Raw genomic sequence first — 22,684 nt, forward strand, 5'->3', positions numbered from 1 at the left:
GACATCCAGCTGTTCGACCAACACTGCCCCAACGTTCCAGTCCTTGTTGTCAAGGAGCCCACAGATCCAGCCATGCAGCAACGCAAAATGCACCTGCCTGTACTGCTGGGCATGAATGTCCTGGGTCCATGTCTATCGAAAGCCCAGGGCCTTCCTCCCTACCTCCAGACCACTATCCGTGAGATTCATCTTGACAACGTCTCCACAAGAGGAATGGCACGGACACATCAGAAATGCTGCATCCCTGCAAACTCTATGGCAACAGTACGAGTGACTGGGAATGAAACTGCTAACCACCTCTTTGCTTCTCCACTGGCCCAACCACTCCCAGGAGGGCTTCTCCTGGTGCCAACACTCATTGCTGCTGACAAAGCTTCCCGGTATGTTCGTCTGGCCAACCTTTCACAGGAAGACAAATTCCTGCCAGCACGCACTCCTGTGGCAACCCTCCATGCTGTTGTTGCAGTTGAGAGCCCAGACAACATCCATGTCACAGCACATGCCAATGAACTTGTTGTCTCCCTCCAAACCAATGCTTGCCCACCTACCCCTCCCCCTCCCCAATCTACTCCTTTCCCCTCTTTCGATGGCACCGCTACTCAGCAACAACAACTCCAGGAACTGCTGTCTAGGCATGCGACTTGCTTCTCCACAGGAGAGAATGATCTGGGTTATACAGATGCAGTCTATCATCGCATCCGAACGACAGACCCCGCACCAGTGGCCCAGCCATATCGCCGAATACCTCCACACCAGTTCCAGGAAGTACAGGACCACATCAAGGGGCTCTTAGCAAAAGATGTCATTGTAGAGAGCTACAGCCCCTATGCAGCCCCAGTCGTCGTGGTCCGGAAGAAGGATGGCAGTCTTCGCCTGTGCGTAGACTACAGACGCCTCAACTCCAAGACAGTAGGCGACGCATACCCACTACCACGGATCCAGGAATCCTTTGATGCCTTGGTGGGAGCCCAGTATTTCTCAACACTCGACTTGGCCAGCGGCTACCACCAGATAGCTATGCACCCGGACGACCAGCACAAGACCGCCTTCATCACTCCTACAGGCCTCTTTGAGTATACTCGAATGCCCATGGGGTTGGCTTCTGCTCCAGCTACATTCCAGCGGCTTATGCAGTCAACAATGTCAGACTACCTGTTCCAGTTCCTCTTGGTATACCTGGATGACCTTTTAGTCTACTCCAAGTCATTTGAGGAGCATCTGGGACATCTGGATGCACTGCTGGGTCGCATTGCACAGACTGGTTTGAAACTCCGTCTGGACAAATGCCAGTTCTTACGCCGAGAAGTCACCTACCTGGGCCACACCATCTCTGCAAATGGCGTAAGCTGCGAAGCTGGCAAAGTCGACGCTGTCAGGAATTGGCCGAAGCCGACCACTCTGAAAGACCTCCGCAGCTTCTTGGGATTCGCCAGTTATTACAGGCGTTTCATTCATCGCTTCTCTCACACCGCCGGTCCTCTCCATGACCTAGTGGCTGAGGCAGCAAAACAGGGAAGAAAGAAACTGCTGATCACCCGACTATGGCAGCCCAAGCATCAAGTGGCATTTGATCAGCTAAAGAAGGCCCTCACAACAGCTCCAGTCCTTGGCTATGCAGATTTCACAAAGCCCTTCATCATGGAAACTGATGCCAGCCATGACGGGTTGAGTGCCATACTCTCCCAGGACCAGGATGGGGGTCGACGTGTCATTGCGTATGCCAGCCGTCGTCTACGCCCCACTGAGAAGAACCAGGCTACGTACAGCAGCATGAAGCTTGAGTTCTTGGCCATGAAGTGGGCCATCACAGAGAAGTTCCGGCACTATCTCATAGGTGCCACCTTTGTTGTCCTCACGGACAACAACCCATTGGTCCACTTCCAGACTGCGGCCCTTGGTGCCTTGGAGCAAAGATGGGCATCCCAGCTAGCCCAGTTCACCTTCGAGGTGAAGTACCGGCCAGGTAGAGCCAACCCTGCTGACGCCCTGTCCCGATTACCATTTGTTTCCCATCCCCCATCCATATCCACTCCGATGCCCCCAGAAGTTGCACTTTCAGAAAGTGCCCTTTGCAACCACCAGAGCGTCAGCACAGCAGTTATCATACCCCCTGATGGTGACGTGCCACCAACTCCGTCCCCAACTCAGGAGACTCTGCTGCCACGACTCAGCAGACCCGAACTCCGACAGCTCCAGCTCGAAGATGTGATCATTGCACCCGTGCTGACAGCCTGGCCATCCAAGCCAAAAGCCAGCCAAGACCGTCAGGTACGCACCCTGTTGCAGCAGCATGCCCGACTGGTCTGCGAAGACGGTGTCCTGCTCAGGCAGATAACGGACCCCAAATTTGGAGCTTCCAAGCAACTGGTCCTCCCGAGCATGCTTCGCCCCGATGTCCTCGAGATGGTACATGACCGCATGGGACATCAAGGTTACGAGCGGACCATGGATCTGCTGAGACCTCGTGTTTACTGGCCAGGTATGTATGCTGACACAAAAGCATATCTTACCAGATGTCAACGCTGCACCATGAACCGCCTGCCCTCCAAGATTCACACCCCAGTTACCCCTTTACTGGCCAGCCGCCCACTGGAAGTCCTAGCCATCGACTTCACCAGACTGGAACCTGCGAGTGACGGCCGAGAATCCATCCTAGTTGTCACGGATGTCTTCAGCAAGTTCACACAAGCCATCCCAACCCGCAACCAGGAAGCTTCAACAGTTGCCCAGGCCCTGGTGCGAGAATGGTTCCAGCGTTACGGGGTACCAGAAAGAATCCACAGCGACCAAGGCCGTGACTTTGAGTCCAAACTGGTCAAGGAGCTGTGCCGCATCTATGGCGTCAAGAAGACCAGAACAACGCCATACCATCCCCAGGGTAACGCCCAGTGTGAGCGGTTCAACCAATCCCTCCATGATCTGCTGCGCACCCTACCACCGGAGCAGAAGAGACGCTGGCCCATACATCTGCCGGAGGTTGTGCAGGCGTACAACAACACGCCTCATGCCTCCACGGGGTTTGCCCCACACTTTCTTTTGTTTGGACAGGAACCCAGGCTCCCGGTAGACGATCTTCTAGGGCGCCCTGAACCGACAGCCGCAGGAGCTGTGGACTGGGTGAGGCAGCACCGACAGCGACTCCAGGTGGCACACCAGAGGGCACTACACCAACTGCAACAGGCAGCCCTGCAACGTGCCAAGTTCAACAGGCAACACAGCACGGCCAATGATCTACACGTTGGGGACTACGTCTACGTAAGGATCTGAGTCCTGGGCCGCAACAAGATACAGGACTTCTGGCAGCCAGATCTCCACCAGGTGACTAACCGCCCCTATGGACACCTACATGTCTACTCCGTGGTGCCATTGGCGGGTGGCCCCGAGAAGGTCATCAACAGAAAACACCTGCTGCCAGCAACTGAACCCATCGCAGACTGCGAGCCAGACCAGCCCAAACAGCAACCTCCAGTTCCATCTCCACAAGACTCTGACACAGACTCTGATGATGAGGTATGGTTTATAATACCACCCCATCCCCAGCCCAGGTGTGGAACTCCTCCACCCGACACTGCGTCAGAAGCACCCCAGGCCACAGCCCAGAACGACCTGCCTGCAGCATCGGCCCCTGTGCAAAGACGGTCCCAGCGCCTCAAAGAGAAGGCCAGAATTAAGAATTGACATTCTTTTCCTTTCCTTCCCCAGAATGGACAATTGAGGTTGAAATTCTAGTCTCACTTGCAACTAGGACTATTTCATCCACTCTATTTTTTTTCTAGTCTTGCCTCTCCCATGCCCTTTTCTGCCATGTGGCCAGTGCAACGCAAACTGTTTCATCTCTTATGTACATGTTTTCTTATTTTGTTTTCATTCCAACCAGTTCAGGTGGAATTTATATTTTGTGGGTTTTGGTGTACTTTTTTTCTTCTATTTTTTTTTTATTCTTGCCTCCCCAAGGCCAATCCTGCTAAGTGGTCTTTGCAAAGACAAATATTTGTTGTTGAAATGCTTGCTTGTTAATTCTAAGCACTAGTCGGGCAATCATGTGATACATAGATTGATATGCACAAAACTGAATGCTTTCCAACCCCTTCTCTATATCAAACTCTTCAAAGTTAAGTTAGGATGCATTTGACTAAACTCTTAACTTAACCTGGCTAAAGCCACATTGAATATAGAAGTAGAGTATTGTTCCTAAGAATGTTGCAGTCATTTCACATTCGCTTAGCTATTAGTTATCAGCTAAATTATCTCCCTTACCTGCCCAATAATTCTTGTTTGATGCTCAGCTAAGTCTCCTCACAAGAATTACTTTAAATTAACCATCGCGGACGATGGTTTTCAAAAGATGGGGGGAGGTGTGACCAAGCGCGCTATGCTTGCTCCAACACTATTCACGCACAAGCCACAGCAGACGACAGTTTTCCCTCATAACCCGCGCACAGAATGTGTGACGTCACTCCGCTTACATCATTTTGTCCTCCTCGCCAGACACCTGCTCACAGCTCGCCCAATGTCGCATCCCGGTACGTCATTGGCTGAGAGCAAACTTGTGTTTCTGTTCCACAGTATTTAATTAATAGCTCTTTTGTCAGATCAGTAAACTACTAGTATTATATACTGGCAGAATCGTCTTAATTTCATCTTTAAATCTATTCCATTTATGTTTGCCTACGTGAAACTGATTTAACGCAGTTTGTAATTTTCAGCGACGAGCTCGTTAAAACTGACCCTGTTCAGGTGACTTAAATTAAGATTATAAATTCATCTTAAATAATCAACACTTCATTTTACACTCATTATAAAGTAGGCGTTGAGCTCTTTCTTTTGCAACTTATCCGATGCAAATCGGTTCAGTAATCATCTAGAAATCTGTCACTGAACACCTTGTAACAAGCACAGTTCTCATCAGATTTCTTCAGATTAGTGACGATTTGGTTTGCAGCCCACGTGATTGTCTTTGTAGTTCGCCTAATTTGTATAAATTGGCCGAGCGGGTGATGAGTGGTCACTTCCACACCCGAGCCAGCCGTGGCCAGCACCTGCTCCCTTTGTCTCTTGCTGTGTAGTGGTCAGTGTCGTTCCCACAACAGCATCTCGCTACGTATGGCTGTAAGTACTATTGTGTAGAACGTGTTGACTTGTGAAAGGTATTCTTCGACACAGTACTTGTGTTCATATAAGTATGTTCAGTTGTTGCTTTGTTCAGTTAATTCTTTGTTTAGTTATGGCTTTGACATGTTAGGCACAGCTAGGCTATGACTGATCTAGAAAATCGCCATGTCGTCATATGTCTGTAGAAGTATTCCATTTGATTCTTTTTACGTCAGTCAATGACGTCTCGGGACACAAGATAGTCTGTTCCAGAATGTTCTAGGGGATGACTCATTCTCTCTCATCTGCTGTTACTGAAGGTTAGGTTACTTATCCCCGCTTCAGCGGAGACAATTTAAATGTTGAGCGCAAGCTTAGCTATGCTCATATTTGCTTTGATGCAACGGATAACTTGTGTAAGTTCATTCACCACTTAATGGTTAAGCCATGATGGTGCTTCACTTACTCTCTGGTCTATCAGGTTGCCAGTATTACATCTAAGCCACTGATTCTTCATCTTGTTTACTATTCAGTTATTATCTTACATGCTGATCTCGGTTGTACCGCTACAGTGTGCTCAGTACTCTAAGATGTGTGTAGTATTCTGTTGAGGTGATTACAAGATAGTGTTTGATTAATATCAGTTATTGGTTAAAACCACCTGATATGCATCAGTCTGTTAATTGTAAGTTAGTTATCATGCTCTCTCCTATACGGCTTATTCCCGTATAGTGCTACATGATAAACTGCTTCATTTGAGTCACTTTGACACAGTATGAGCTTTTTGAGTCCAGACCAAGTAATAGTCTTTCCAGCTCAGTTATCATGCTTTCTCCTATACAGCATACTCCGGTATAGTGCCACATGATGATTGATTCATTTGAGTCGCTTTAAATTTGCTACAGCTGAAATAGTTTTCCATGAATTAGGTTGTTTGGTTACCTTACTAATTAAGTATAACCCTAGCCCTTTAGTTGCATGGTCTTGGGGACCGGGTGAAGAATAACAGACATGTTGCTTTTATGAGTTTACTGTGTATGTGTACTTGATAGTGAGTGTATTTTATAAATTATATGTTAAATATTTTATGTACTAAGTTTGAGGTTTGATTTCCCATTTGGAATTGGTGGGATGAGTTTGTTGTATTTTGATAATTATGTTGTTATTATTTACTATAAGGTATGTTAGTATTAATGGTACTTGACTAAGGGAGTTGCATATAGTTGTTTTGGGCAAATACCAAACCCAGAGGTAGGCACAGCACTGTGTATGCTCCATGCTACCCACATCCATGAATGACTGACTTCCCACTTATGGTGCTTCCAGTGTTCATGTATTGTTGAATATGGTTTTTGTGTTTCGGTTTGGTTTTGGTTCCCTCCTTTATACTTTGTTGATGCGGGTACTCTACCAGTCTTGGTCTTTGCCTCATGTATGCCGATTGTTATACGTACATGCAACATTGACATTGTATTTATGGCTTTTATTTGTTTGTGTCTTGCAGGCACTGTTTTCCTGTAATAACTGTAGTGAATAAACAACTGAAAGGGCGTCCGCTTTCATATGCTCCTGCCTGCACGAGAACCTGCTATCTTTTACTACTGTTAATTCCTCATTCCACTCCAACCATACCCTTACCCCTATCTCCACTCCACTCCAACCCTACCCTTACCCCGAGACCATCACACAATTGGCGCTGCGAGCAGGGTGCCTTTAGGAGCAGAAAGTTACCATCCATACAACAACAGGAAAACAGTGCAGCTGAATACAGCAAACTGAGCAATGGCAAACGAAGCACACGCCATCACCCTCCGCCCCCACAAGCTGCCCAAGTTCTCTGGGGAGGAAGGGACATTAGATGTCGAGGACTTCATCCGCGAGGTTAGGCTGGCCCTCGAACTCCAGCCCTTACCAGACTCAGTAGCAGCGGGGTGGCTCCTCGCTTCGCTGGAAGGCCGGGCCCGACAGGAAATCGTCAGACTGCCGACTGCTGACGTAAACTCGCCAGACAAAATTTTAGAGTTGATCAAGGAAAACTGGGGGGAGCAGCGCGATGGCCCCACACTGGCAGCTGCCTTTTATAAACGCCAACAGGGTGTGGGGGAAACAGTGGGGGAGTATGCCTCTCAACTAAGGACCCTTTGGATGAAAGCCAACCATGCACAGGCCCACGTACTGCCACCAGAAGTGCTCTGTCCAACTTTTGCCAATGGCCTTCATCCAGCTGCTTTACGTTGCGACATAAAGCGGATCCTCAGGGAACACCCAGGCACCACCTTTGAAGAAGCCAAAAGGGAGGCCCAGAGGTGGATGAGAGAGGACAACCCAGACCCATTAGACCAGTTTGCGGTGGCAAGGATCGCTCGACTGGAGGCTCGAATTGAGGCCCTCACCACTGCACGGGCATCTGCACCTACACCTGCACCGGCACCTACACCTGCACCTGCTGGCCAGAGAGAAGTCGCGTGGGCCCCACCAAGACTGCCACAGCCATCTCAGCACATGCGCCGGGATCAACAACCCCTGCGACAAGGACAACCACTCAAGCAAGAAGCAAGAGATGGAGGGAGATCACGACCATGCTGTCTGTGGTGTAGTCGTTTCGGCCACACTGAGCAACAGTGCCGCACCAAGCAGCGGTACATGCAGCAACGGGGAGGCAAGCCAGGACAACGACAGGGAAACTTCTAACCCCCGTTGCCATCAGTAGGCAGGCAACGGGGGGCGGGAACACACTGATTGGCCAGTGCCCCACAGCAGACATCACTCTCAACAACCAAGTGGTGTCTGCACTGATCGACACAGGAAGCGAGGTGACCACAGTGACTGAGACATGGGCAGCGAAACATCTCAGTCATTTGAAACTACAGGACTGCCACATCACAGTCAGGGCTGTCAACGGCGCAGAGGTACCATACACCGGCATCTACGTCGTCGACATCCAGCTGTTCGACCAACACTGCCCCAACGTTCCAGTCCTTGTTGTCAAGGAGCCCACAGATCCAGCCATGCAGCAACGCAAAATGCACCTGCCTGTACTGCTGGGCATGAATGTCCTGGGTCCATGTCTATCGAAAGCCCAGGGCCTTCCTCCCTACCTCCAGACCACTATCCGTGAGATTCATCTTGACAACGTCTCCACAAGAGGAATGGCACGGACACATCAGAAATGCTGCATCCCTGCAAACTCTATGGCAACAGTACGAGTGACTGGGAATGAAACTGCTAACCACCTCTTTGCTTCTCCACTGGCCCAACCACTCCCAGGAGGGCTTCTCCTGGTGCCAACACTCATTGCTGCTGACAAAGCTTCCCGGTATGTTCGTCTGGCCAACCTTTCACAGGAAGACAAATTCCTGCCAGCACGCACTCCTGTGGCAACCCTCCATGCTGTTGTTGCAGTTGAGAGCCCAGACAACATCCAGGTCACAGCACATGCCAATGAACTTGTTGTCTCCCTCCAAACCAATGCTTGCCCACCTACCCCTCCCCCTCCCCAATCTACTCCTTTCCCCTCTTTCGATGGCACCGCTACTCAGCAACAACAACTCCAGGAACTGCTGTCTAGGCATGTGACTTGCTTCTCCACAGGAGAGAATGATCTGGGTTATACAGATGCAGTCTATCATCGCATCCGAACGACAGACCCCGCACCAGTGGCCCAGCCATATTGCCGAATACCTCCACACCAGTTCCAGGAAGTACAGGACCACATCAAGGGGCTCTTAGCAAAAGATGTCATTGTAGAGAGCTACAGCCCCTATGCAGCCCCAGTCGTCGTGGTCCGGAAGAAGGATGGCAGTCTTCGCCTGTGCGTAGACTACAGACGCCTCAACTCCAAGACAGTAGGCGACGCATACCCACTACCACGGATCCAGGAATCCTTTGATGCCTTGGTGGGAGCCCAGTATTTCTCAACACTCGACTTGGCCAGCGGCTACCACCAGATAGCTATGCACCCGGACGACCAGCACAAGACCGCCTTCATCACTCCTACAGGCCTCTTTGAGTATACTCGAATGCCCATGGGGTTGGCTTCTGCTCCAGCTACATTCCAGCGGCTTATGCAGTCAACAATGTCAGACTACCTGTTCCAGTTCCTCTTGGTATACCTGGATGACCTTTTAGTCTACTCCAAGTCATTTGAGGAGCATCTGGGACATCTGGATGCACTGCTGGGTCGCATTGCACAGACTGGTTTGAAACTCCGTCTGGACAAATGCCAGTTCTTACGCCGAGAAGTCACCTACCTGGGCCACACCATCTCTGCAAATGGCGTAAGCTGCGAAGCTGGCAAAGTCGACGCTGTCAGGAATTGGCCGAAGCCGACCACTCTGAAAGACCTCCGCAGCTTCTTGGGATTCGCCAGTTATTACAGGCATTTCATTCATCGCTTCTCTCACACCGCCGGTCCTCTCCATGACCTAGTGGCTGAGGCAGCAAAACAGGGAAGAAAGAAACTGCTGATCACCCGACTATGGCAGCCCAAGCATCAAGTGGCATTTGATCAGCTAAAGACGGCCCTCACAACAGCTCCAGTCCTTGGCTATGCAGATTTCACAAAGCCCTTCATCATGGAAACTGATGCCAGCCATGACGGGTTGAGTGCCATACTCTCCCAGGACCAGGATGGGGGTCGACGTGTCATTGCGTATGCCAGCCGTCGTCTACGCCCCACTGAGAAGAACCAGGCTACGTACAGCAGCATGAAGCTTGAGTTCTTGGCCATGAAGTGGGCCATCACAGAGAAGTTCCGGCACTATCTCATAGGTGCCACCTTTGTTGTCCTCACGGACAACAACCCATTGGTCCACTTCCAGACTGCGGCCCTTGGTGCCTTGGAGCAAAGATGGGCATCCCAGCTAGCCCAGTTCACCTTCGAGGTGAAGTACCGGCCAGGTAGAGCCAACCCTGCTGACGCCCTGTCCCGATTACCATTTGTTTCCCATCCCCCATCCATATCCACTCCGATGCCCCCAGAAGTTGCACTTTCAGAAAGTGCCCTTTGCAACCACCAGAGCGTCAGCACAGCAGTTATCATACCCCCTGATGGTGACGTGCCACCAACTCCGTCCCCAACTCAGGAGACTCTGCTGCCACGACTCAGCAGACCCGAACTCCGACAGCTCCAGCTGGAAGATGTGATCATTGCACCCGTGCTGACAGCCTGGCCATCCAAGCCAAAAGCCAGCCAAGACCGTCAGGTACGCACCCTGTTGCAGCAGCATGCCCGACTGGTCTGCGAAGAAGGATGGCAAATTTGGAGCTTCCAAGCAACTGGTCCTCCCGAGCACGCTTCGCCCCGATGTCCTCGAGATGGTACATGACCGCATGGGACATCAAGGTTACGAGCGGACCATGGATCTGCTGAGACCTCGTGTTTACTGGCCAGGTATGTATGCTGACACAAAAGCATATCTTACCAGATGTCAACGCTGCACCATGAACCGCCTGCCCTCCAAGATTCACACCCCAGTTACCCCTTTACTGGCCAGCCACCCACTGGAAGTCCTAGCCATCGACTTCAACAGACTGGAACCTGCGAGTGACGGCCGAGAATCCATCCTAGTTGTCACGGATGTCTTCAGCAAGTTCACACAAGCCATCCCAACCCGCAACCAGGAAGCTTCAACAGTTGCCCAGGCCCTGGTGCAAGAATGGTTCCAGCGTTACGGGGTACCAGAAAGAATCCACAGCGACCAAGGCCGTGACTTTGAGTCCAAACTGGTCAAGGAGCTGTGCCGCATCTATGGCGTCAAGAAGACCAGAACAACGCCATACCATCCCCAGGGTAACGCCCAGTGTGAGCGGTTCAACCGATCCCTCCATGATCTGCTGCGCACCCTACCACCGGAGCAGAAGAGACGCTGGCCCATACATCTGCCGGAGGTTGTGCAGGCGTACAACAACACGCCTCATGCCTCCACGGGGTTTGCCCCACACTTTCTTTTGTTTGGACAGGAACCCAGGCTCCCGGTAGACGATCTTCTAGGGCGCCCTGAACCGACAGCCGCAGGAGCTGTGGACTGGGTGAGGCAGCACTGACAGCGACTCCAGGTGGCACACCAGAGGGCACTACACCAACTGCAACAGGCAGCCCTGCAACGTGCCAAGTTCAACAGGCAACACAGCACGGCCAATGATCTACACGTTGGGGACTACGTCTACGTAAGGAACCGAGTCCTGGGCCGCAACAAGATACAGGACTTCTGGCAGCCAGATCTCCACCAGGTGACTAACCGCCCCTATGGACACCTACATGTCTACTCCGTGGTGCCATTGGCGGGTGGCCCCGAGAAGGTCATCAACAGAAAACACCTGCTGCCAGCAACTGAACCCATCGCAGACTGGGAGCCAGACCAGCCCAAACAGCAACCTCCAGTTCCATCTCCACAAGACTCTGACACAGACTCTGATGATGAGGTATGGTTTATAATACCACCCCATCCCCAGCCCAGGTGTGGAACTCCTCCACCCGACACTGCGTCAGAAGCACCCCAGGCCACAGCCCAGAACGACCTGCCTGCAGCATCGGCCCCTGTGCAAAGACGGTCCCAGCACCTCAAAGAGAAGGCCAGAATTAAGAATTGACATTCTTTTCCTTTCCTTCCCCAGAATGGACAATTGAGGTTGAAATTCTAGTCTCACTTGCAACTAGGACTATTTCATCCACTCTATTTTTTTTCTAGTCTTGCCTCTCCCATGCCCTTTTCTGCCATGTGGCCAGTGCAACGCAAACTGTTTCATCTCTTATGTACATGTTTTCTTATTTTGTTTTCATTCCAACCAGTTTAGGTGGAATTTATATTTTGTGGGTTTTGGTGTACTTTTTTTCTTCTATTTTTTTTTATTCTTGCCTCCCCAAGGCCAATCCTGCTAAGTGGTCTTTGCAAAGACAAATATTTGTTGTTGAAATGCTTGCTTGTTAATTCTAAGCACTAGTCGGGCAATCATGTGATACATAGATTGATATGCACAAAACTGAATGCTTTCCAACCCCTTCTCTATATCAAACTCTTCAAAGTTAAGTTAGGATGCATTTGACTAAACTCTTAACTTAACCTGGCTAAAGCCACATTGAATATAGAAGTAGAGTATTGTTCCTAAGAATGTTGCAGTCATTTCACATTCGCTTAGCTATTAGTTATCAGCTAAATTATCTCCCTTACCTGCCCAATAATTCTTGTTTGATGCTCAGCTAAGTCTCCTCACAAGAATTACTTTAAATTAACCATCGCGGACGATGGTTTTCAAAAGATGGGGGGAGGTGTGACCAAGCGCGCTATGCTTGCTCCAACACTATTCACGCACAAGCCACAGCAGACGACAGTTTTCCCTCATAACCCACGCACAGAATGTGTGACGTCACTCCGCTTACATCATTTTGTCCTCCTCGCCAGACACCTGCTCACAGCTCGCCCAATGTCGCATCCCGGTACGTCATTGGCTGAGAGCAAACTTGTGTTTCTGTTCCACAGTATTTAATTAATAGCTCTTTTGTCAGATCAGTAAACTACTAGTATTATATACTGGCAGAATCGTCTTAATTTCATCTTTAAATCTATTCCATTTATGTTTGCCTACGTGAAACTGATTTAACGCAGTTTGTAATTTTCAGCGACGAGCTCGTTAAAACTGACCCTGTTCAGGTGACTTAAATTAAGATTATAAATTCATCTTAAATAATCAACACTTCATTTTACACTCATTATAAAGTAGGCGTTGAGCTCTTTCTTTTGCAACTTATCCGATGCAAATCGGTTCAGTAATCATCTAGAAATCTGTCACTGAACACCTTGTAACAAGCACAGTTCTCATCAGATTTCTTCAGATTAGTGACGATTTGGTTTGCAGCCCACGTGATTGTCTTTGTAGTTCGCCTAATTTGTATAAATTGGCCGAGCGGGTGATGAGTGGTCACTTCCACACCCGAGCCAGCCGTGGCCAGCACCTGCTCCCTTTGTCTCTTGCTGTGTAGTGGTCAGTGTCGTTCCCACAACAGCATCTCGCTACGTATGGCTGTAAGTACTATTGTGTAGAACGTGTTGACTTGTGAAAGGTATTCTTCGACACAGTACTTGTGTTCATATAAGTATGTTCAGTTGTTGCTTTGTTCAGTTAATTCTTTGTTTAGTTATGGCTTTGACATGTTAGGCACAGCTAGGCTATGACTGATCTAGAAAATCGCCATGTCGTCATATGTCTGTAGAAGTATTCCATTTGATTCTTTTTACGTCAGTCAATGACGTCTCGGGACACAAGATAGTCTGTTCCAGAATGTTCTAGGGGATGACTCATTCTCTCTCATCTGCTGTTACTGAAGGTTAGGTTACTTATCCCCGCTTCAGCGGAGACAATTTAAATGTTGAGCGCAAGCTTAGCTATGCTCATATTTGGCTTTGATGCAACGGATAACTTGTGTAAGTTCATTCACCACTTAATGGTTAAGCCATGATGGTGCTTCACTTACTCTCTGGTCTATCAGGTTGCCAGTATTACATCTAAGCCACTGATTCTCCATCTTGTTTACTATTCAGTTATTATCTTACATGCTGATCTCGGTTGTACCGCTACAGTGTGCTCAGTACTCTAAGATGTGTGTAGTATTCTGTTGAGGTGATTACAAGATAGTGTTTGATTAATATCAGTTATTGGTTAAAACCACCTGATATGCATCAGTCTGTTAATTGTAAGTTAGTCATCATGCTCTCTCCTATACGGCTTATTCCCGTATAGTGCTACATGATAAACTGCTTCATTTGAGTCACTTTGACACAGTATGAGCTTTTTGAGTCCAGACCAAGTAATAGTCTTTCCAGCTCAGTTATCATGCTTTCTCCTATACAGCATACTCCGGTATAGTGCCACATGATGATTGATTCATTTGAGTCGCTTTAAATTTGCTACAGCTGAAATAGTTTTCCATGAATTAGGTTGTTTGGTTACCTTACTAATTAAGTATAACCCTAGCCCTTTAGTTGCATGGTCTTGGGGACCGGGTGAAGAATAACAGACATGTTGCTTTTATGAGTTTACTGTGTATGTGTACTTGATAGTGAGTGTATTTTATAAATTATATGTTAAATATTTTATGTACTAAGTTTGAGGTTTGATTTCCCATTTGGAATTGGTGGGATGAGTTTGTTGTATTTTGATAATTATGTTGTTATTATTTACTATAAGGTATGTTAGTATTAATGGTACTTGACTAAGGGAGTTGCATATAGTTGTTTTGGGCAAATACCAAACCCAGAGGTAGGCACAGCACTGTGTATGCTCCATGCTACCCACATCCATGAATGACTGACTTCCCACTTATGGTGCTTCCAGTGTTCATGTATTGTTGAATATGGTTTTTGTGTTTCGGTTTGGTTTTGGTTCCCTCCTTTATACTTTGTTGATGCGGGTACTCTACCAGTCTTGGTCTTTGCCTCATGTATGCCGATTGTTATACGTACATGCAACATTGACATTGTATTTATGGCTTTTATTTGTTTGCGTCTTGCAGGTACTGTTTTCCTGTAATAACTGTAGTGAATAAACAACTGAAAGGGCGTCCGCTTTCATATGCTCCTGCCTGCACGAGAACCTGCTATCTTTTACTACTGTTAATTCCTCATTCCACTCCAACCATACCCTTACCCCTATCTCCACTCCACTCCAACCCTACCCTTACCCCTGAGACCATCACACAATTGGCGCTGCGAGCAGGGTGCCTTTAGGAGCAGAAAGTTACCATCCATACAACAACAGGAAAACAGTGCAGCTGAATACAGCAAACTGAGCAATGGCAAACGAAGCACACGCCATCACCCTCCGCCCCCACAAGCTGCCCAAGTTCTCTGGGGAGGAAGGGACATTAGATGTCGAGGACTTCATCCGCGAGGTTAGGCTGGCCCTCGAACTCCAGCCCTTACCAGACTCAGTAGCAGCGGGGTGGCTCCTCGCTTCGCTGGAAGGCCGGGCCCGACAGGAAATCGTCAGACTGCCGACTGCTGACGTAAACTCGCCAGACAAAATTTTAGAGTTGATCAAGGAAAACTGGGGGGAGCAGCGCGATGGCCCCACACTGGCAGCTGCCTTTTATAAACGCCAACAGGGTGTGGGGGAAACAGTGGGGGAGTATGCCTCTCAACTAAGGACCCTTTGGATGAAAGCCAACCATGCACAGGCCCACGTACTGCCACCAGAAGTGCTCTGTCCAACTTTTGCCAATGGCCTTCATCCAGCTGCTTTACGTTGCGACATAAAGCGGATCCTCAGGGAACACCCAGGCACCACCTTTGAAGAAGCCAAGAGGGAGGCCCAGAGGTGGATGAGAGAGGACAACCCAGACCCATTAGACCAGTTTGCGGTGGCAAGGATCGCTCGACTGGAGGCTCGAATTGAGGCCCTCACCACTGCACGGGCATCTGCACCTACACCTGCACCGGCACCTACACCTGCACCTGCTGGCCAGAGAGAAGTCGCGTGGGCCCCACCAAGACTGCCACAGCCATCTCAGCACATGCGCCGGGATCAACAACCCCTGCGACAAGGACAACCACTCAAGCAAGAAGCAAGAGATGGAGGGAGATCACGACCATGCTGTCTGTGGTGTAGTCGTTTCGGCCACACTGAGCAACAGTGCCGCACCAAGCAGCGGTACATGCAGCAACGGGGAGGCAAGCCAGGACAACGACAGGGAAACTTCTAACCCCCGTTGCCATCAGTAGGCAGGCAACGGGGGGCGGGAACACACTGATTGGCCAGTGCCCCACAGCAGACATCACTCTCAACAACCAAGTGGTGTCTGCACTGATCGACACAGGAAGCGAGGTGACCACAGTGACTGAGACATGGGCAGCGAAACATCTCAGTCATTTGAAACTACAGGACTGCCACATCACAGTCAGGGCTGTCAACGGCGCAGAGGTACCATACACCGGCATCTACGTCGTCGACATCCAGCTGTTCGACCAACACTGCCCCAACGTTCCAGTCCTTGTTGTCAAGGAGCCCACAGATCCAGCCATGCAGCAACGCAAAATGCACCTGCCTGTACTGCTGGGCATGAATGTCCTGGGTCCATGTCTATCGAAAGCCCAGGGCCTTCCTCCCTACCTCCAGACCACTATCCGTGAGATTCATCTTGACAACGTCTCCACAAGAGGAATGGCACGGACACATCAGAAATGCTGCATCCCTGCAAACTCTATGGCAACAGTACGAGTGACTGGGAATGAAACTGCTAACCACCTCTTTGCTTCTCCACTGGCCCAACCCACTCCCAGGAGGGCTTCTCCTGGTGCCAACACTCATTGCTGCTGACAAAGCTTCCCGGTATGTTCGTCTGGCCAACCTTTCACAGGAAGACAAATTCCTGCCAGCACGCACTCCTGTGGCAACCCTCCATGCTGTTGTTGCAGTTGAGAGCCCAGACAACATCCAGGTCACAGCACATGCCAATGAACTTGTTGTCTCCCTCCAAACCAATGCTTGCCCACCTACCCCTCCCCCTCCCCAATCTACTCCTTTCCCCTCTTTCGATGGCACCTGCTACTCAGCAACAACAACTCCAGGAACTGCTGTCTAGGCATGTGACTTGCTTCTCCACAGGAGAGAATGATCTGGGTTATACAGATGCAGTCTATCATCGCATCCGAACGACAGACCCCGCACCAGTGGCCCAGCCATATCGCCGAATACCTCCACACCAGTTCCAGGAAGTACAGGACCACATCAAGGGGCTCTTAGCAAAAGATGTCATTGTAGAGAGCTACAGCCCCTATGCAGCCCCAGTCGTGGTGGTCCGGAAGAAGGATGGCAGTCTTCGCCTGTGCGTAGACTACAGACGCCTCAACTCCAAGACAGTAGGCGACGCATACCCACTACCACGGATCCAGGAATCCTTTGATGCCTTGGTGGGAGCCCAGTATTTCTCAACACTCGACTTGGCCAGCGGCTACCACCAGATAGCTATGCACCCGGACGACCAGCACAAGACCGCCTTCATCACTCCTACAGGCCTCTTTGAGTATACTCGAATGCCCATGGGGTTGGCTTCTGCTCCAGCTACATTCCAGCGGCTTATGCAGTCAACAATGTCAGACTACCTGTTCCAGTTCCTCTTGGTATACCTGGATGACCTTTTAGTCTACTCCAAGTCATTTGAGGAGCATCTGGGACATCTGGATGCACTGCTGGGTCGCATTGCACAGACTGGTTTGAAACTCCGTCTGGACAAATGCCAGTTCTTACGCCGAGAAGTCACCTACCTGGGCCACACCATCTCTGCAAATGGCGTAAGCTGCGAAGCTGGCAAAGTCGACGCTGTCAGGAATTGGCCGAAGCCGACCACTCTGAAAGACCTCCGCAGCTTCTTGGGATTCGCCAGTTATTACAGGCGTTTCATTCATCGCTTCTCTCACACCGCCGGTCCTCTCCATGACCTAGTGGCTGAGGCAGCAAAACAGGGAAGAAAGAAACTGCTGATCACCCGACTATGGCAGCCCAAGCATCAAGTGGCATTTGATCAGCTAAAGACGGCCCTCACAACAGCTCCAGTCCTTGGCTATGCAGATTTCACAAAGCCCTTCATCATGGAAACTGATGCCAGCCATGACGGGTTGAGTGCCATACTCTCCCAGGACCAGGATGGGGGTCGACGTGTCATTGCGTATGCCAGCCGTCGTCTACGCCCCACTGAGAAGAACCAGGCTACGTACAGCAGCATGAAGCTTGAGTTCTTGGCCATGAAGTGGGCCATCACAGAGAAGTTCCGGCACTATCTCATAGGTGCCACCTTTGTTGTCCTCACGGACAACAACCCATTGGTCCACTTCCAGACTGCGGCCCTTGGTGCCTTGGAGCAAAGATGGGCATCCCAGCTAGCCCAGTTCACCTTCGAGGTGAAGTACCGGCCAGGTAGAGCCAACCCTGCTGACGCCCTGTCCCGATTACCATTTGTTTCCCATCCCCCATCCATATCCACTCCGATGCCCCCAGAAGTTGCACTTTCAGAAAGTGCCCTTTGCAACCACCAGAGCGTCAGCACAGCAGTTATCATACCCCCTGATGGTGACGTGCCACCAACTCCGTCCCCAACTCAGGAGACTCTGCTGCCACGACTCAGCAGACCCGAACTCCGACAGCTCCAGCTGGAAGATGTGATCATTGCACCCGTGCTGACAGCCTGGCCATCCAAGCCAAAATCCAGCCAAGACCGTCAGGTACGCACCCTGTTGCAGCAGCATGCCCGACTGGTCTGCGAAGACGGTGTCCTGCTCAGGCAGATAATGGACCCCAAATTTGGAGCTTCCAAGCAACTGGTCCTCCCGAGCACGCTTCGCCCCGATGTCCTCGAGATGGTACATGACCGCATGGGACATCAAGGTTACGAGCGGACCATGGATCTGCTGAGACCTCGTGTTTACTGGCCAGGTATGTATGCTGACACAAAAGCATATCTTACCAGATGTCAACGCTGCACCATGAACCGCCTGCCCTCCAAGATTCACACCCCAGTTACCCCTTTACTGGCCAGCCGCCCACTGGAAGTCCTAGCCATCGACTTCACCAGACTGGAACCTGCGAGTGACGGCCGAGAATCCATCCTAGTTGTCACGGATGTCTTCAGCAAGTTCACACAAGCCATCCCAACCCGCAACCAGGAAGCTTCAACAGTTGCCCAGGCCCTGGTGCAAGAATGGTTCCAGCGTTACGGGGTACCAGAAAGAATCCACAGCGACCAAGGCCGTGACTTTGAGTCCAAACTGGTCAAGGAGCTGTGCCGCATCTATGGCGTCAAGAAGACCAGAACAACGCCATACCATCCCCAGGGTAACGCCCAGTGTGAGCGGTTCAACCGATCCCTCCATGATCTGCTGCGCACCCTACCACCGGAGCAGAAGAGACGCTGGCCCATACATCTGCCGGAGGTTGTGCAGGCGTACAACAACACGCCTCATGCCTCCACGGGGTTTGCCCCACACTTTCTTTTGTTTGGACAGGAACCCAGGCTCCCGGTAGACGATCTTCTAGGGCGCCCTGAACCGACAGCCGCAGGAGCTGTGGACTGGGTGAGGCAGCACCGACAGCGACTCCAGGTGGCACACCAGAGGGCACTACACCAACTGCAACAGGCAGCCCTGCAACGTGCCAAGTTCAACAGGCAACACAGCACGGCCAATGATCTACACGTTGGGGACTACGTCTACGTAAGGAACCGAGTCCTGGGCCGCAACAAGATACAGGACTTCTGGCAGCCAGATCTCCACCAGGTGACTAACCGCCCCTATGGACACCTACATGTCTACTCCGTGGTGCCATTGGCGGGTGGCCCCGAGAAGGTCATCAACAGAAAACACCTGCTGCCAGCAACTGAACCCATCGCAGACTGGGAGCCAGACCAGCCCAAACAGCAACCTCCAGTTCCATCTCCACAAGACTCTGACACAGACTCTGATGATGAGGTATGGTTTATAATACCACCCCATCCCCAGCCCAGGTGTGGAACTCCTCCACCCGACACTGCGTCAGAAGCACCCCAGGCCACAGCCCAGAATGACCTGCCTGCAGCATCGGCCCCTGTGCAAAGACGGTCCCAGCGCCTCAAAGAGAAGGCCAGAATTAAGAATTGACATTCTTTTCCTTTCCTTCCCCAGAATGGACAATTGAGGTTGAAATTCTAGTCTCACTTGCAACTAGGACTATTTCATCCACTCTATTTTTTTTCTAGTCTTGCCTCTCCCATGCCCTTTTCTGCCATGTGGCCAGTGCAACGCAAACTGTTTCATCTCTTATGTACATGTTTTCTTATTTTGTTTTCATTCCAACCAGTTTAGGTGGAATTTATATTTTGTGGGTTTTGGTGTACTTTTTTTCTTCTATTTTTTTTTATTCTTGCCTCCCCAAGGCCAATCCTGCTAAGTGGTCTTTGCAAAGACAAATATTTGTTGTTGAAATGCTTGCTTGTTAATTCTAAGCACTAGTCGGGCAATCATGTGATACATAGATTGATATGCACAAAACTGAATGCTTTCCAACCCCTTCTCTATATCAAACTCTTCAAAGTTAAGTTAGGATGCATTTGACTAAACTCTTAACTTAACCTGGCTAAAGCCACATTGAATATAGAAGTAGAGTATTGTTCCTAAGAATGTTGCAGTCATTTCACATTCGCTTAGCTATTAGTTATCAGCTAAATTATCTCCCTTACCTGCCCAATAATTCTTGTTTGATGCTCAGCTAAGTCTCCTCACAAGAATTACTTTAAATTAACCATCGCGGACGATGGTTTTCAAAAGATGGGGGGAGGTGTGACCAAGCGCGCTATGCTTGCTCCAACACTATTCACGCACAAGCCACAGCAGACGACAGTTTTCCCTCATAACCCGCGCACAGAATGTGTGACGTCACTCCGCTTACATCATTTTGTCCTCCTCGCCAGACACCTGCTCACAGCTCGCCCAATGTCGCATCCCGGTACGTCATTGGCTGAGAGCAAACTTGTGTTTCTGTTCCACAGTATTTAATTAATAGCTCTTTTGTCAGATCAGTAAACTACTAGTATTATATACTGGCAGAATCGTCTTAATTTCATCTTTAAATCTATTCCATTTATGTTTGCCTACGTGAAACTGATTTAACGCAGTTTGTAATTTTCAGCGACGAGCTCGTTAAAACTGACCCTGTTCAGGTGACTTAAATTAAGATTATAAATTCATCTTAAATAATCAACACTTCATTTTACACTCATTATAAAGTAGGCGTTGAGCTCTTTCTTTTGCAACTTATCCGATGCAAATCGGTTCAGTAATCATCTAGAAATCTGTCACTGAACACCTTGTAACAAGCACAGTTCTCATCAGATTTCTTCAGATTAGTGACGATTTGGTTTGCAGCCCACGTGATTGTCTTTGTAGTTCGCCTAATTTGTATAAATTGGCCGAGCGGGTGATGAGTGGTCACTTCCACACCCGAGCCAGCCGTGGCCAGCACCTGCTCCCTTTGTCTCTTGCTGTGTAGTGGTCAGTGTCGTTCCCACAACAGCATCTCGCTACGTATGGCTGTAAGTACTATTGTGTAGAACGTGTTGACTTGTGAAAGGTATTCTTCGACACAGTACTTGTGTTCATATAAGTATGTTCAGTTGTTGCTTTGTTCAGTTAATTCTTTGTTTAGTTATGGCTTTGACATGTTAGGCACAGCTAGGCTATGACTGATCTAGAAAATCGCCATGTCGTCATATGTCCTGTAGAAGTATTCCATTTGATTCTTTTTACGTCAGTCAATGACGTCTCGGGACACAAGATAGTCTGTTCCAGAATGTTCTAGGGGATGACTCATTCTCTCTCATCTGCTGTTACTGAAGGTTAGGTTACTATCCCGCTTCAGCGGAGACAATTTAAATGTTGAGCGCAAGCTTAGCTATGCTCATATTTGGCTTTGATGCAACGGATAACTTGTGTAAGTTCATTCACCACGTAATGGTTAAGCCATGATGGTGCTTCACTTACTCTCTGGTCTATCAGGTTGCCAGTATTACATCTAAGCCACTGATTCTCCATCTTGTTTACTATTCAGTTATTATCTTACATGCTGATCTCGGTTGTACCGCTACAGTGTGCTCAGTACTCTAAGATGTGTGTAGTATTCTGTTGAGGTGATTACAAGATAGTGTTTGATTAATATCAGTTATTGGTTAAAACCACCTGATATGCATCAGTCTGTTAATTGTAAGTTAGTCATCATGCTCTCTCCTATACGGCTTATTCCCGTATAGTGCTACATGATAAACTGCTTCATTTGAGTCACTTTGACAGAGTATGAGCTTTTTGAGTCCAGACCAAGTAATAGTCTTTCCAGCTCAGTTATCATGCTTTCTCCTATACAGCATACTCCGGTATAGTGCCACATGATGATTGATTCATTTGAGTCGCTTTAAATTTGCTACAGCTGAAATAGTTTTCCATGAATTAGGTTGTTTGGTTACCTTACTAATTAAGTATAACCCTAGCCCTTTAGTTGCATGGTCTTGGGGACCGGGTGAAGAATAACAGACATGTTGCTTTTATGAGTTTACTGTGTATGTGTACTTGATAGTGAGTGTATTTTATAAATTATATGTTAAATATTTTATGTACTAAGTTTGAGGTTTGATTTCCCATTTGGAATTGGTGGGATGAGTTTGTTGTATTTTGATAATTATGTTGTTATTATTTACTATAAGGTATGTTAGTATTAATGGTACTTGACTAAGGGAGTTGCATATAGTTGTTTTGGGCAAATACCAAACCCAGAGGTAGGCACAGCACTGTGTATGCTCCATGCTACCCACATCCATGAATGACTGACTTCCCACTTATGGTGCTTCCAGTGTTCATGTATCGTTGAATATGGTTTTTGTGTTTCGGTTTGGTTTTGGTTCCCTCCTTTATACTTTGTTGATGCGGGTACTCTACCAGTCTTGGTCTTTGCCTCATGTATGCCGATTGTTATACGTACATGCAACATTGACATTGTATTTATGGCTTTTATTTGTTTGTGTCTTGCAGGCACTGTTTTCCTGTAATAACTGTAGTGAATAAACAACTGAAAGGGCGTCCGCTTT

At 49.0% G+C, this 22,684-nt stretch overlaps 1 protein-coding gene across 1 annotated transcript; it reads left to right on the plus strand.

Annotated features, from left to right (window-relative positions):
• Window positions 1–64: 64 nt before the first annotated feature.
• Window positions 65–14,572, plus strand: LOC143287858 (uncharacterized). Its single transcript, XM_076596096.1, is given in 5 exon segments — window positions 65–3,255; window positions 3,286–3,660; window positions 6,916–7,675; window positions 7,741–9,934; window positions 10,779–14,572. Coding segments are annotated over 5 exon segments (7,416 nt in total). The 5' UTR covers window positions 65–72; the 3' UTR covers window positions 11,683–14,572.
• The last annotated feature ends 8,112 nt before the right edge of the window (window positions 14,573–22,684 follow it).

This window comes from Babylonia areolata, chromosome 12 (genome assembly GCF_041734735.1).
Source record: "Babylonia areolata isolate BAREFJ2019XMU chromosome 12, ASM4173473v1, whole genome shotgun sequence".
In the NCBI taxonomy this organism is placed as follows: Eukaryota; Metazoa; Mollusca; class Gastropoda; order Neogastropoda; family Buccinidae; genus Babylonia; species Babylonia areolata.